The following is a 17,299-nucleotide window of genomic DNA, read 5'->3' as shown; positions in this document are numbered from 1 at the left end:
GTGGATGGAACTGGAGGGTATTATGTTAAACAAAATAAGTCAATCAGAGAAAGACATGTATCATATAATCTCACTGATATGAGGAATTCTTAATCTCAGGAAATAAACTGAGGGTTGCTGGAGTGGTGGGGGGTGGGAGGGATGGGGTGGCTGGGTGATGGACACTGGGGAGGGTATGTGCTATGGTGAATGCTATGAATTGTGTAAGACTGTTGAATCACAGACCTGTACCTCTGAAACAAATAATACATTATATGTTAAAAAAAAAAATAGTAGGAAGGGAAAAACGAAGGGGGGGAATCGGGGGGGGGAGATGAACCATGAGAGACTATGGACTCTGAGAAACAAACTGAGGGTTCTAGAGGGGAAGGGAGTTGGGGGATGGGTTAGCCTGGTGATGGGTATTAAAGAGGGCACTTATTGAATGGATCACTGGGTGTTATATGCAAATAATGGTTCATGGAACTCTACATCAAAAACTAATGATGTAATGTATGGTGATTAACATAACATAATAAAATAAAATTAAAAAAAAGAAAAAAGAAAAAAAATTTTTTCAATAAAGACTATGAATGTAAAGTTGTCTAACCAGTACTACTAAAAGTTCATTTTTCCAAGTAATATTGTAAAGTTCTTTTCATTTTTGTAGGTTAGTCAGAGAAAAAAAATATTCGTCTTTAAATAAGATAGGTGGCTACCATTTCATTCCCAAAATATTAATTCAAATATAATTAAATGTCTAATCAATAGTTGAATAGTTGTGGTGACCTAAACAAAAAATATAGCATAAGAAACATAAATAAATATACTCTATAACTATACTCTTTTATCAGTTCAACACTAGCAAATCTAACTACCAAATATGTAGTCAAAATAAAATAAAATAACATTTTTTTTAAATTTAGAAAGTAGAAAAAGCCTAAAATAAGTCCTGAATTTTTTTAAAAAAAGTTATGAGCATTAATTTCACAATCTTTCAAATAATGTTTATGTGTATATTTACTTGTTAACACATTATTATCATTATTACAGTTTTTGTCTAGAAGTGTATTTATCTGACATTGTTATTTGTGTACTTCATGTTGTCAAAATACCAACTAACATTCCATGTCAATGTGAGAATTAAGGCCTTCTCTTGCCCTTAAGGATTACAAAATAAAAACTGAAAGGGGATTTGGTGTCAGAAGGAACTCGATTCAAATTCTAACTCTAATGCTTACTACCTGTATGATGATGTATAAATTACTGGACTTTCCTAAATATTAGAATTTTTACCAATAAAATAGGATTCCTGTGAAGTACAAAAACAGAAATATATATTTGGTAAGTGACTAGAAAATAGCAGATGTTTTTTGTTTTTTTACTTTTTTTAAAAGATTTTTTATTGAGAGGGAAAGAGAGAGAGAGATTGCAGGCACAGGGGGTAGCGGCAGAGGCAGAGGGAGAGAGAGAATCTCAAGCAGACACTGCGCTGAGCATAGAGCCCAACATGGGGCTAGATCTCAGGACCCTGAGATCAGGACCTGAGCCGAAACCAAGTCAGATGCTTAACCAACTGCGCCACCCAGACGCCCCTAGAAAATCGTAGATGCTTGGTAAATGGTAGCTCTTTACTGTATTGGGTGGATAGGTGTCTCAGATGTATCTAGAAAAGAAAGGTTCTGCTTCAGGTCCTCATTTTTTTCCCATTCAACAGACATTTATTGAGCACCTACTATGTATCAGGCTCTAAGCTAAGCACCAGAAGACAGCAAAAGCAAGTCACTCTGATGCTGGTCTTTTTTTTTTTTTTTTAATTTTTTAAATTTATTTGAGAGAGCACACTCGTGCTAGAGACAGCACAGCAGGGGGAGTGGGAGAGGGAGAAGCAGGCTTCCCGCTGAGCAGGGAGCCCGATACGGGGCTCGATCCCAGGACTCTGGGATCATGACCTGAGCCGAAGGCAGACGTTTAACCGACTGAGCCACCCAGGTACCCCAAGATCCTGGTCTTTATAAGGCCTTTTTATTTATTCAGCTGGCTCATTTTCATAACATATTTACATAAGAAATGCTCCTTTTTTCAGTTTTCCTGAAGATAAGCTATAAAATATCTGTTTACTTTGTGAATTATTTTATCTAAGGTAATCTTTTAGCTGGCCTATTATCCATAGTGTTTAACAGTTTATCAGCTGCTCAGAATCCCAAGTGGGATTGGGTAAAAAACATGGGTTTTGATAACAGACAGTGGGTTCAAATCCCAATTCTATCTTGTGATCTTGGACAAGTTTCTCAACTGTTTAAATTGTTATTTCCCCATCTATCAATTAGATAAAAGAATAACCATTTAAGGGGCACCTGGTGGCTCAGTTGGTTAAACGTCTGCCTTCGGCTCAGGTCATGATCCCAGGGTCCTGGGATTGAGCCCCGCATCGGGCTCCCTGATCAGGGGGTAGCCTGCTTCTCACTCTCCTGCTCCCCCTGCTTGTGGGTTCTCTCTCTTGGTGTCAAATGAATAAATAAAATCTTTAAGAAAAAAAGAATAACCATTTAAAAATAGTTTTGAGCAATTATAATTATTAATATAGCTATTATAGTATAGCTATTATAATCACAGCTATTGGAATTATTAAAACACCTGTAAATCTATTTTCATTATTTAAAAAAAGCCTAATCATTAATTAAAAAAACATGTGAAGTATACAGCATATCATATCAATAAAGATTAATTCTCTTCTATCTACTTAATAATATTTCTCAAAGCCCAGGACACCATCAGACCTATGACACACAAAGCATTTTCTGAAAAGGTATGCTGATTTGGAGAAACAAAGAAGGAACAAAAATAAATATAATAAATATAAATAAATATAATACAAATATAAAATGATAATATTATAGAAATAACAATAGCTAATATATATTGTGTGCATATCATATGCTGGCATTTTGTCCAACACAATGTCATTACCTCCATTTTTATCTAAGGTCACAGAACATGTGGCTCTAAAGTCTGCAATTTTAAGGACTGAACTCTAATGCCTCTTGAAGGAGACATCAGCCTACATCAAGCATCATGACTGCTCCATCAGAACTTTCTCAGAGCCAGATCCAATAATGGTGGTGAGGGAAGCGAAATAGCACAAACTCATCCTCCTGCTTGGGCAATCTAATTTTGCACTAATTGTTCAGAATAATCTTAATAAAAGGTATGAGAAGGTATTTATCATTCCTAAATCATCTGAAGATAACCGAAAGTTACAGTGATTTCAAGATTGAAGTCCCTTAAGAATAATAAAGGCAAACAGGTTAAAAAGAAAGAATCATTACATTCTCTTTCAACAGACCTATTAAGCATTTCTTTAGAACAAAATAACTCATTAAAAAGGGCACGCTGTCCTTCTACACACCAATTTACTCATCTAATCATCTAATCAGTTTAGTGTCCCTAAAAACGATGTAAATACTATTTAATTTACTAGTCAAGTTGGCTTATGGAAATTACTACTTAGCATGATTGCTTCCGGATAAGGAACAAAGAGGTAGGGAAAAAATCTATTTAGTAAGGTCGTTTCACCTTTATGAAGTGAGACTATCAAAAACATGTCTAGATTAGTAAATTACACAACTGAGCAAAAATTCTATAAAATATTCCAATATCATTAAAAAAAATAACTCCCTGAGTTCTATAAATAACAGCCCTTATAGTCTCTATAGAGTTTACAAAAATGTTAGCATTTTAAATCTTACCCGTTTCAAATGCTCTTGTATTTTAGATTCCAAATCTTCAATGTGTGAAATCATTTTGTTGACACATGGTGCTGGGATGTTTACTAAAGCACAGCTTTGACGTCGACATGGATAGCTAAAGTAAATGCCTTTATTCACCCCTTAAAAATAAAGCAGACAGAATTAGTTAATAGTTACATACAAAATAGTAAACTATGATGTTCAGAATATGCAAACAATATTCTGCTTCATTAATACTAATACTTTTTAAATTTCTTTAATAAACAAATTGATAAATATTTCAGAAAATAATAGAATGATAATGATGGTATTAAAATTATATAATTATATAAAGTGTTCCATAACATCATGAACTAAACATTGAAAAAAAAAACTAAAGAAAAAAGGTAGAAAACCAGTTAATCCAATTGTTTCTAAGTAGTTCCTGAATCACTTAAAAGATGACTTTGAAATATATTTTAAATTCTCCCTTCAAAGAGAGTCCACATCTTCCAGTGTAAATATCCAACCACTCATGCATTGAAGAAGTTCTTCTTTAAATCCAGCATGAATTTCTATTGCTAGAAAAAAAAAAAAAAAGCAGGTCCCCTTCATCCTTAAAATAACCTCATTTTCTACCTTCCATTTCTGAAAATTGGAGTCTCATGCAAAGAGTGATTGATGTTCCCACTATAGCATTCAAGTTGTACTCATCATAAAATCCACTCAGTCCGATGTGCCTCAGTGATTCTAATCCTGGCATGTCCCGAATCAACTGAAGGTTGCAGAAGCACAGCAAAGTTGTCCATGAAACTCCACCAAAGTGCTTACTTGCAGTCCTTTTGCCTCTAAGGACTCTATTGGGCTGGATTATAGCTGCAATCACTGATCTTAAATGCAAGACACAAAATAGGCTTGGTGCCTCAGTGAGAACAGTGTGATGTCCTCATTTCAGTTGACCTTGAAGAACATAGAACTTACACTGTTGCCTGTGCTTTTTTGTTTCACTGCCAACCCAGAGACAGTAAATACCTTCATTTAAACAGCAATCTTTTAAATATCTTTTTTTTAAAAGATTTTATGTATTTATTTGACAGAGAAAGAGAGACAGCAAGAGAGGGAATACAAGCAGGGGGAGTGGGAGAGGGAGAAGCAGGCTTCCCGCTGAGCAGGGAACCCAGTGCAGGGCTCGATCCCAGGACCATGGGATCATGACCTGAGCCGAAGGCAGAAGCTTAACGACTAAGCCACCGAGGCGCCCCAAAATATCTTTTAAATAAAGTCTCATAATACCCTCCTCCAAAAGCACAATCTCTGTGAAAATAGTGTATCTCCTTCACTTATAAACAAAAGCATTTAGCCTATCTCATATATTATATATACATATATATTTTAACATTTTTTAAGAACTAAAAATATGTGCCAATCATGGAACTATGCTAAATACTTTTGATTCCACATTTTATTTAATCCTCACAACAATCTTGTGAAATGGGATTATTACCTTGATTTCATAGATAAGGAACAAAGGCTTAGAGAAGTTAAATTATATAATGTGTCCATTTCTACAGAGCTGGTAGGTGAGAAAGCTGTCTTGAACTATGTCTCCTTGGCTTTGGAGTATAAGCTATACTTTGAAGGTTGTTTTTATATTTTTAAAAAGATAGCAAAATAAAGAGAAGCAGTCCTAAAAATATATTTCAGGGCATCTCAAATACTTCATATTTTCATTTGTTTTTGAATTTTGATTGTTCCTTCAAGATATTAGTCCTGATATTCTAATGTATCTTAGTTTGCTCTGACTATACTCAGCACATGTATTTGCTATGAATATTTTGTGTGTTATATTCCATCTTTCCTCTTTAGTTCATACATAGATATGTATTTTCATCTCCATAATAGTCATAGGACTAAAGAACAAGCTGGTGAAAATTACATATTGATCTCCTATCCAAATATCTTGATAAGGGCATGTTGCCCTTCCCTCTAGAAATAAGAAAGTTTTAAAACACATTTAACAACCAGGCAGTTGTCCTTATACTCAAAACACTTGTTTTGCTTCATTAAATGTGGAGAAAACAGGATAGTAATGACTCATTTAACATTTTTCGGCACGTACTACTCTAAACCTATTATGTGAATACTAATTAATTTTCATAGCACCCCATGGTTTAGGATTAACATTTTACATATGGTAACGTGGAGAAAATGAAATACTATGAAGTTAAAATTTGCACTAAAAGTCTGTAAAAGACATGACATCATAAGTAGCACAACCCAGAACCAGAATTCAGGAGTTATTATCACTGTTTTTATTCTAACACAGACGTAGTCTAAGTTAAAACTTTCCTTTCTGTTTCTTTTTAATTCTACCCAGAGACACCCTAGATCACTAAACTAGATGTCCAGGTTCATTCACTTTTTGACTGGAGTGATAACTAACTATGCTTAAGTTAAAACTACTCAGTCTCTAGGGGCGCCTGGGTGGTTCAGTCGGTTAAGCGTCTGCCTTCGGCTCAGGTCATGATCTCAGGGTCTTGGGATCGAGCCCTGCGTCAGGCTCCCTACTCAGCGGGAAGCCTGCTTCTCTCTCTCCCTCTACTACTCCTCCCTGCTTGTACTCTCTCACTCTCTCTGTCGAATAAATAAATAAAATCTTAAAAAAAAAAAAAAAACTACTCAATCTCCAATCTCAGGTTTCTCACTTAATAAATGAATGGGTTGGTGCGGTGTGATATAAAATCCTTTTTACCTAAAATTTCATGATACAACTAATTAATGATTTTAGTCAAGCATATTGACAGAACTTCTCCTCGTGAAGCCTGTGCACAAATTGTCAGGGTGAGTCTATTTTCTTTTAAAGATTTATCTAAATTTTTTTTTGGGGGGGACGAGTGAGGGAGAGGGAAAGAGATAATCCTCAAGGAGACATCGCAGTGAGTCTGGAGACAGACACAGGGCTCTAATCCCAGGACCTTGAGATCTGGACATAAGCTGAAATCAAGAGTCAGACACTTAACTGACTGAGCCACCCAGGTGCCCCTCAGGGTGAGTCTTTAAAGACGTAAGCTCAAGCAAGACTTTCATCCTCTCTAAACATCTGGCCAACTTTAACTTCCTTGCTCAGAATCAATGCCTAAGAGGTAAGTAAGATCTTCCTGGATCTAGGCTACACTTGTGGTTTGTTGAGGCTCTGCAACATGAAACTTCCATTTGAGGAAAAATATGAACTGGCTGATTATGTGGGCAAATGAAATAAAAATACTATGTTCATCAACTGCCAACTCTCCTTGCTCTGTGAATGTGATCCTTATGTAATTTATTCACCCAGTCCATCCTTCCTTCTCTCCTGCTTTTTTTTTTTTAATTTTTTTATTGTTACGTTAATCCCCATACATTACATCATTAGTTTTAGATATAGTGTTCCATGATTCATTGTTTGTGCATAACACCCAGTGCTCCATGCAGAACGTGCCCTCCTCAATACCCATCACCAGGCTAACCCATCCTCCCACCCCCCTCCCCTCTAGAACCCTCAGTTTGTTTTTCAGAGTCCATCGTCTCTCATGGTTCTTCTTCTCCTGCTTTTAATATGTGGTTCCTTTATGTCCATCACCCCAGTTATTGTATCATCCCTTTATCTGAACTCAGTACTCAGGAGAAAACTTCTCTCAACACAGATTTGTTTTTCACATTCTGTTATCCTTTTTAACATCCTGATTTTCTTTCCAAAATGTAGAAAAAGTCAATACTCTCAAGTTTAGAAATAATTTCTACTCTTTGCAAAGCCTGTTTGATGAACAGGAAGTACCTTTAATTTTTTTTTTTTTTACAGAAACAAATCTCCCTTTAGTTTTTGTTACCCACTGGGGGCATCGGGGGGCAGGGGGTGACCTTTCCATGATATTAGAGTTACTTTCTTTTCATTGAACCTTACAAGGTTGAAGACACTTATCACTGAATACATAAAATAATATGCACAGACTCGAGTCGGAGATGACTAAAGACTGCATCTACTCTAACCACTACATAAATGGCTCTGTTCAGTGTTCCCTTATCTCCATTCCCTTCAGTCTTTTCAAAATCTGCAATTTCAATGTATTTAGTTTTGCTTCCCTTAAGTAATTACAGGTCTTCCTATTACTGTGTCTGACAACTTCCTACAGCTATTATCTTATAGTAAATTTTGCTTTGACTAACAATTCTTTTCAAATGAGCAATCTATACCAGCAGCCACAATATTCTCATATTCTGATCTCTTCTTCAAACTGAAATTTCTATGCAACTTACATGGCTCTTTCTCTATGAGGAATTCTTGAATCTTTCAGACATTTGGCTACACCTAGCCATAGCATTTTCTATCCCTTTATTAGTATTCAGCGGTGTCACATTTATCTGTTTCCCCATCCATCTTCCCCATGAAGTTCTACATTCTTTATGGAGAGAAACTATGTTTAGTGCCTTAAAAAACTGTTGAATAAATGCATGAATGAATAAATCCCTCTTTTTTTAATTTTACCATGCTGTAAACTGGCTTCTGTTCCCTCAACTTTATGAAATCTTCATTCACAAACCCCATTAATCAGTATTTCCACTACCATCTGTGAAGGAGTAACTGATAAAGATTCAGTCTTCCAAGTCTGGAAAAAATATGTGAGACAACTGTTTTCAGACATTAGAAAATAGGAATGCCCACTTTTGATTCCTGAGAAAGGACAATTCATAAGGTTGAGCCCCATAATCACCATGCTCTCTGCCAAGGGACAATTTTTCAACTAAAATATAGACATCTGGGGTAAGAAAAGAGCATGGAAATCCTGCTGAGATAAAGGGCAGAGACTAGTACCATGGGTAATGGAGACAGAATCTTCAGGGCAGGGAACTGAAAAGGACATAGCCGTGCAGAGAAGGACTCCCAGAAATCCATGTGAGAGTGCTCTCTGCATCTGTAGATAAGGGCTAGACTGTACGTGTACGCAGAGCAAAATTACCTGAAGGTTAATAGAGAATATACGCTATGGGATTGAGAAAGGAACAAAAACACTAGAGGCTGAGTGGTGTTGGTGAAAGCGTATTGGCGAGGGATGAGGAGAAAACCTTAGAAGTCCAGTACTGACAGAATGTAGAGATTTCATCAATGCCTCAGAACACTCTCTTGTGTTACAGCTTAGGAAGAAGGACTGTACATTAGAGTAAGAGCCTCCTCTAGACCCACCCAAAAAAGTTTAAAATCAAGCTATAATATAATATGTGGAGGAGATAGAATTTAGCCAAATTAGAGGGGATTGGTAAATTCCGTGTGTGTGTGTGTGTGTGTGTGTGTGTGTGTGTGTGAATGTGTGTGTAGACACACATATATACATATCTTCACTTTTGCATAAAACCAAGCATATACTACTTTTAAGTTGATCAAATGACTGACTGAGCTGTCTGCTAGAAAAAGAATCAATTTCCTTCAGAGAAAGATAACAGAATCCAGAGTCTTCACAATGTACTACACAAATATCCAGTATTAAATCATACAAAGAAACAGGAAAGTGTGTTTTAAAAGTCTAGAAAAAAATCAGTAGAAACCGAAACCAAGTTGGCCCAGAAGCTATCTATATACAGCAAAGATTTTAAAGTAGCTATTATAAATATGTTCAAAAAAGTAAAAAAAAAGTATGTTCAAGTAATTAAAGGAAAATATGGCCTTAATAAGTGAACATATAAGAAGATTAGTATAAAAATGAAAACTATGAAAATGAACCAAATGGAAATTCTAGAACTGCAAATATGAAAATTTAAATTAACAAATATATTGGTTGGCCTTGACAACAAATGGACAGGGTAAAGACTCAGTGAATGTGTAGATGAAATGACAGAAATCATCCAATCTAAAGAACAGAAAGAAAATGAAAAAAGAACAGATCCTCAAAAAACTGTGTGACAAAAATCAAATAATCTAACGTGTAAGGTTAAGGTTCTTCAAAAACAAGAAATTTGGAGTGAAAAATATTTGTAGAAATAATGGCCACATTATTTCACAATTTGATGAAAAAACACTTACATATCTAAGAAGCTCAGCAAATCCCAAACAATTAAAATATCAAGAGAACTAACTACATCTGGGAATATCACAGTCAAATTACTGAAAAACAATAATAAAAAGGAATTCTTTAAAGTAGCCAGAGAACAAAAGGGAACAACATAATGGGAACATGGGTATGAATAACTGCTACATTTCTTATCAGAAAAAAAATGCAAGCCAGAATGTAATAGAAAAATATCTTTAAAGTACAGGCAGGCAGGCAGGCAGGAAGGCAGAAAGGAAAGAAGGAAGGAATGGAGGGAGAAGAAACATAAAAGAAAAAATAATAAATTAGACTTCATCAAAGACAAAACATTCAACTCCTCAAACAGATATTTAAATGAATGAAAAGACAAGCAAGAGAATGGGAAGAAATATGATTGGAAAGTTAGAACATGATTGGAGAATTGGAACTTTTAGTCCCATTCCAGACCTCCAGGGAAGGGAGAGGGGCTGGAGGGTTGAATCAATTGCCAATGTCCAATGATTTAATCAATCATGCCTATATAAAGACGACTCCACAAAAACCCAAAAGGACAGGGTTTGGAGAGCTTCCAGGTTGGTGAACAGGTGCAGATTTGCGGAGAGTGCAAACTCAAAGAGGGCATGGAAGATCTGTACCCTTTCCACTACTTTACTCTATACATTTCTTCCACCTAGCTGTTCCCAAGTTATATCCTTTTTAAATAAACCAGTAATCTAGTAAGTAAAAATGTTTTTCTGAGTTCTGGGAGCCATTCTAGCAAACCCAAGGAGGGGGTTTCACTGGAACCTCTAGTAGTTGGTCAGAAGCACAGGTGATAACCTGGACCTTTGATTGGCCTCTACAGTGGGGGGAGGGGAAGCCTTGAAGCACTAAACCCTTAACTTGTGGGACCTAACTCTATTTCCAGGTAGACAGTGTCAGAACTGAGCTGAATTGTAGGACCCTTGATCATGTCCAAGAATTGCTTGGTAGTGGGAAGACCCCATGCTTATACATTGGAATTGGGTACAGAAACTTTTAATTACCTTGTGCCATCTCTGCTATTACTCTATATAGCCATTCTTTTCTGTTGTGTTGTACTAATTGTTTACAGTTATATTTTATCTGGCCTGCAAGATTATACACTCCATATAAGGATCATGTCTTAAATAACTCTATATCGTACTAGCACATGTATATTCCAGTGTCTTGAATTAACTGTTTCATAAACCAATCATTTGATATTTTAAAAAGCTTGTCCCAAACTATGGCAATAAACCCTAAGCCAGGAGATTAAAATTCTAATAAACATTTCTAGAGAGAGAGAAGATAAAGATATCAGAGAGAAATAGATAAAGAATCAGAATGTCACCTTATCCCAATTTTATCCTGTCAAACTGAAAATCTCCAGAGCAGAAGTTTACCAAAATCAAGATTAGAATTTTTTGATTAATATAGAGTTCTTCAACAAAATAAACTGAAAATAAATAAGCATGAGCCCCTATACATGAAATCTATGCATTTTGTCATCTCTTTCTACCTCTTTCCACATACAGTATCAGAAACACTTGCAAGAGCTAATGTTTTATAGATTCTTAATTCTGGATTTCACACCATGAAAATATTAGTCCTGCTTCTTTTTTCTTCTAAGAAACATATCCTCAATGAACTGGAAAGGATCTAGCACCTGCTAGTCTTGGCATAAGCAATAAAGAAAATGTTTATTTTAAAAATTCAACATTTCTGAAATTATAAAAAATTCTTACAGCTTAAATATAATTAATATATTATTAATAAAATAGATTATAATATTGTACTTTTAATATTACATATCATTACTATGTTAACTATTAGTGACATTAATGATTCATTTCTTAATAAGAATATCATATGGACATCACAAACTAATGCTAAATGTAAATATAGCTTACAAAGGTAACTATGTAACTTACATTCAGTCCTTACCTTCAGTATTTGTCATTTTATTTTCATGAAAAATCTCAATGCCTTCCTTAGGGGCACCAAACAGAACCAAAGCTTGTGATACGGCATTGTCTTTTAAAAAGAAAACAAAAATTACAATGAGCAGTTAATATAAATTTTTTAAATAAGCAAAATAATATGTAAAACTATGTTGTAAAAGTATTGTCCTTGCAAAAGCAACTATAATTCAAATATTATCCAAAACCCCCAGTAGAATATATTTAGATGTTTTCTCTGGTCCTTCAGTTGGGTTAACTCTCAAAAGAAGGTATTCAAAATAGCATTCATCTATTAAAAGCAAACATCAAGAGACTGTCCAGAGTGACATCGCCAAAACAATGGAGTAGGAGACTCTAGCCTCCATCCTACAATGAAGTTCAATAGTTAGATGGCTATGAACAAACAAAAATAGTTCTGGGAGAGCTCAGGAATCCATTCAACAAACTTCAGCAACACAGTGGAACAAAAAAGCCTGTGAATAATCTCACAAAAAGGGAAGGAAGACAGTTTCATTTTGACTGCATCATCCCATTCACCAGGCCAACATTGCTCAGCACCAAGAGGGAATACTCCAGCTTGAAATAGTTCCCCACACTGGGAAAGGGAGAACAGGGTGAGAGAACAGCTTCCACGCCCTTTTAGGGCACTGCACAAACGACCTGTTCTAGTTTAATCTTACTCAGAGACAGGCAAAGGCAAGACTTATGGAAATGGCTTCAAACAAGGAAGAAGGGCAGAGGCTACTAATATGTCATACAAAGAAAGTGATCACAATTCCCAGTGGCCTGCTCTGCAGAGGACCCCATGAGCTTTGCCAGCAAAGTTTTCCTTCTAAAATGAAAGAGAGAAAGTGTTTCCCAGATAAGCACGAAGTGAGGGAGTTCATCACCACCAGATCTGCCTTACAAGATATGCTGAAAGGAGCTCTTCAAGCAGAAATGAAAAGACTTTAATTAATAACATTTGAAAGAATAAAACACATCAGTAAAAATAAGTATATGTCAATTTCAGAATACTCCAATACTATAATATAGTGATGTGCTAATTGCTTAACTCTAGTATATAAAGAAACATGAAAATAGCTATAGCTGCAATAACTTACTAATGGATACACAATATAAAAAGATGTAAATTGTGACATCAGAAACATAAAAAGGAAAGCGTAAAAGGGTAGAGTTTTTGTATATGATTGAAGTTGTTAATCAGCTTAAAGTATACTATTATAACTATAAAATGTTTTGTGTAAGCCTTAACGTAACCACAAAGCAAAACCTATAGTAGATACACAAGAGAAGAAGAAGGGAATCAGAGTATACCACTATGGAAAATCATCAATTCATAAAGAAAGACAGGAAGAGAGGAAGAAATGAACAAAAGAAATATAAAACAGACAGCAAATAATCAACAAGATGGCATTACTAAGTCCTTACCTACCGATAATAATTTTATTTATTTTTCCAATAATCATTTTAAATATAAATAAAGTTCTCCAAACAAATGGCATAGAGTGGCTGAATGGATTTTTTTAAAAAAGACCCAACTATATGCTACTAAAGACTCATTTCAGTTTTAAAGACACATAAGGCTCAAAGTGAAGGGATGGAAAAATATATTCCATGCAAATGGAAAGAGAGATGAGAGGTACCTATACTTCTATCAGACAAAACAATCCCATGTATAATAGCATGAAAAAGTGCTTGCTTCCACAGCACATATACTAAAATTGCAACAATACAGAGAAAATTAGCATTGCCCCTGCGTAAGGATGACACACAAATACAATAGCATGAAAAGAATAAAATACTTAGGATAAATTTAACCAAGATAGTGAAAGATTTATACATCAAAAACTATAAGACATTGATGAAAGAAACTGAAGAACACAAATAGATGGAGAGATATCCTGTGCTCATGGATCAGCAGAGTAAATTTTGTTAAAATGTCCATTCAATCAAACCCTATCAAAATCCAATGGCATTTCCCACAGAAACAGACAAAAAATTCTAAAATTCTTATGGATCCACAAAAGATCCTGCAGAGCCAAAGCAACCATGAGAAAAAAAGAACAAAGCTGGAGGCATCACACTTCATTATTTCAAACTATATTACAAAGCTATAATAATCAAGAAAGTATGGTACTGGCATAAAAACATAACGCAAAAATCAGGAGAACAGAATAGAGAGCCCAGAAAAAAAACATGCATATATGATGAACCAATACTTGACAAAGGAGACGGGACAGTCTCTTCCATAAATCATCTTGGGCACCACCCAAGTCCCAAATTCCTTGTGATCCTTGCTTTAAATTCTCTATCAGGCATTATTTATATCTGTTTTGCTTAGATCTCTGGCTGGGGTCTTGTCCTGTTCCTTCATTTGGGATAAATTTCTCTATCTCCTCATTTTGTCTCCCTCTCTTGTATCTATTTCAGTGTTTTAAGAAAGTCAGCTATGTTATCTGCTCTTGAAAGTATTGGCTTTATGAAGAGGGGGTCCTGGAATGCCCTGCAGTGCGATGTCCCCTGTTTACCAGAACCTGGCACTTCAGGAGAGTATCCTATGTATGTGCTTATTCCCTGCTATTGTGTCTGAGTCACTTTTCCTTTCAGTGCACTTGTCTACACTGACTCTCTGCCTGCTGTGGGCTGTCCTTGCTCACTCTGGTGTTAGTGGAACCTAAGCAGGCCAGCTCTGAGGGGGGCAATGATCATAAGGATACCGGACTTGAGAAAAGAGTAGAGGACATGAATGAGACTCTCAACACAGAGATAAGGAATAACATAGATGAGAAAAAGGGCTCAATAAATGAAAAAAAAAATACTTGATGAAATGAATAGCAGGATGGCAGAAGCAGAGGAACGAATTACAACACAGAGTAATGGAAAGTAATCAAGCTGAACAAAAGAGAGACAAAAGAATTACACAAAATGAAAATAGATTTAGGGAACACAGTGACCCCACTAAACATAATTAATAACTTTTATATTATAGGAGTCCCAGAAGAAGAGAGAGAAAGGGGGCATAAAATTTATTTATAGTTTATAATAGCTGAAAACATCCCTAATCTGGAAAGTAAACAGATATCCAGATCCAGGAGGCACAGAGAACTCTCATCAAAATCAATAAAAGCAGATTCACACCAAGACATAATGTAATTAAACTTGCAAAATTTGGTGATACAGAAAAAAATCTTAAGAGCAGCAACACAAAAGAAGTTATTAACTTACAAGAGAAAACCCATAAGGCTAGCAGGAGACGTTTCAACAGAAAATTTACAAGCCAGAAGGGAGTGATATGATATATTCAAAGTGCTGAATAGGAAAAATCTGCAGCCAAGAATGCTCTATCCAGCAAGGCATCATTCAGAATAGAAGGAGAGATAGAGTTTCCCAAACAAAAACTAAAGGGGTTTGTGACCACTAAACCAGCCCTGCAAGATATATTAAAGGGGACTCTTTTAGTGGAAAAGAGAGACCAAAAGTGACACTATAAAGAAGGAAACACAAAAGCAGTGAAAACGAAAAATTTCTGTAAAAAATCAGTCAAGGAGCTCACAAAGAAAAGGATATAAAATATGACACCATATACCTAAAACATGGGGAGCAGAGTAGTAAAGAATGGGTTCAAACTTAAGTGATCATCAACTTGATATAGACTGCTATATGCAGAGGAGGTTATATAGAACCCTAATGGTAACCATATATCAAGAACCAGTAGTAAAGAGGGAAAAAATAAAGAGAAAGAAATTCAAATAGTTCACTAAAGAAAAACAACAAAACATGAAAGAGAAAAAGACAAGAAAGGTACAGAGAAAATCTTCAAAAACAACCACAAGTAATAAAATGCCAATAAATACATATCTATCAATAATTACTTTGAATATAAATGGACTAAACACTCCAATCAAAAGACATAAGGTGAAGAATGGGGAAAAAAAATAAGACCCATCTATATGCTGCCTATAAGAGACTCATTTTAGATCCAAAGATATCTGAAGATTGAAAGTGAGGGGATGGAGAAACATCTATCATGCAAATGGATGTCAAAACAAAGCTGGAGTAGCAATCCTTATTTCACCAAAATAGACTTTAAAACAAATACTGTAACAAGAGACAAAGAAGGATACTATATAATAATAGAGGAGACAATCCAATAAGAAGATATAACAATTGTAAATATGTACCCAACATAGGAGCACCCAAATACATAAAACAGTTAATAACAAATATAAAGGAACTAATTGATAATAATATAATAGTAGGGTACATTAACACCCCACTTACATCAATGGACAGATCATCTAACAGAAAATCAACAAGAAAACAATGGCTTTGAATGACACACTGAAACAGATGGATTTAACAGATATATTCAGGACATTCTATCCTAAAACAGCAAAATACACATTCTTTTCAAGTGCACATGAACATTCTCCAGAATAGATGACATAATAGCCCACAAAACCAGTCCTAACAAAATCAAGAAGATAAGTCAATACCATGCATCTTTTCTGACCACAAGGCCATAGAATCTAAAGTCAATTACAAGAAAAAATCTGAAAAGAACACAAATACATGGAGGTTACATAACATGCCACTAAACAATGAATACTTCAACCAGGAAATAAAAACAGAAATAAAAAAGTACATGGAAACATATGAAAATGAAAACACAATGGCCCAAAACCTTTGAGATGCAACAAAAGCAGTTCTAAGAGGGAAGTTAATTGCAATACAGGCCTACCTCAAGAAGTGAGAAAAAAAAAATCAAATAAACAACCTAAACTTACAAGCTAAAGAACAACAAACAAAACCTAAAACCAGCAAAAGGAAGGAAATAATAAACAGTAGAGAGAAAAATGATATAGAAACTAAAAAGACAATAGAGCAAATCAATGAAACCAGGAGCTGGTTCTTTGAAAAAATTAATAAAATTGATGAATTTCTAGCCAGACTTGTCAAAAAGAAAAGAGAAAGGACACAAAGTCACAAATGAGAGAGGAGAAATAACCAACACCACAGAAATACAAAAAATTATAAGAAAATATTATAAAAATCTAGATACCAACCAATTGGGCAACTTAGAAGATATAAATTCCCAGAAACATATAAACTACCAAAACTGAAACAGGAAGAAATAGAAAATTTGAATAGACTGATACCAGCAAAGAAATTGAATCAGTAATCAAAAAACTCCCAACAAACAGAAGTCCAGGACCAGATGGCTTCACAGGCGAATTCTACCAAACATTTAAAGAAGAGTTAATACCTATTCTTCTCAAGCTATTCCAAAAAAACAAAAAGAAAGGAACACTTCCAAATTCATTCTATAAGGCGAGCATTATCTTGATACCAAAATCAGATAAAATCACCACTAAAAAAAGAACTATAGGCCAATATCCCTGATGAACATAGATGCAAAAATTGTCAATAAAATAGTAGGAAACTGAATTCAACAATACATTAAAAAAATCAATTGCCACAATCAGATAGGATTTATTTTCAGGATGCAAAGGAGAAAGGATAAAAACCATATGATCATTTCAATAGATGCAGAAAAAGCATTTGACAAAGT

The 17,299-nt window shown here is 35.0% G+C and overlaps 1 protein-coding gene and 1 non-coding gene across 2 annotated transcripts in view; one reads left to right on the top strand and one right to left on the bottom strand.

The window, feature by feature from the left end:
• The window catches only part of CCDC178 (coiled-coil domain containing 178), a 410,550-nt gene that overhangs the window by 379,557 nt on the left and 13,694 nt on the right, over nucleotides 1-17,299 (bottom strand). Inside the window, exons 2-3 of the mRNA XM_078060501.1 lie at nucleotides 11,708-11,797; nucleotides 3,729-3,868 (exon numbers count right to left, since the gene is read on the bottom strand). Of these exons, the coding sequence (XP_077916627.1) occupies nucleotides 3,729-3,868; nucleotides 11,708-11,797 (230 nt within the window). The remainder of the gene's footprint in view (nucleotides 1-3,728; nucleotides 3,869-11,707; nucleotides 11,798-17,299) is intronic.
• Nucleotides 13,419-13,525, top strand: LOC118533192 (U6 spliceosomal RNA). The gene has a single exon (XR_004916108.1). It is a non-coding gene; the product is annotated as a U6 spliceosomal RNA (small nuclear RNA).

This window comes from Halichoerus grypus, chromosome 13 (genome assembly GCF_964656455.1).
Source record: "Halichoerus grypus chromosome 13, mHalGry1.hap1.1, whole genome shotgun sequence".
Taxonomy (NCBI): Eukaryota; Metazoa; Chordata; class Mammalia; order Carnivora; family Phocidae; genus Halichoerus; species Halichoerus grypus.
The sequence above is the reverse complement of the archived record's forward strand: the minus strand, read 5'-3'. Positions and strand labels throughout refer to the sequence as shown.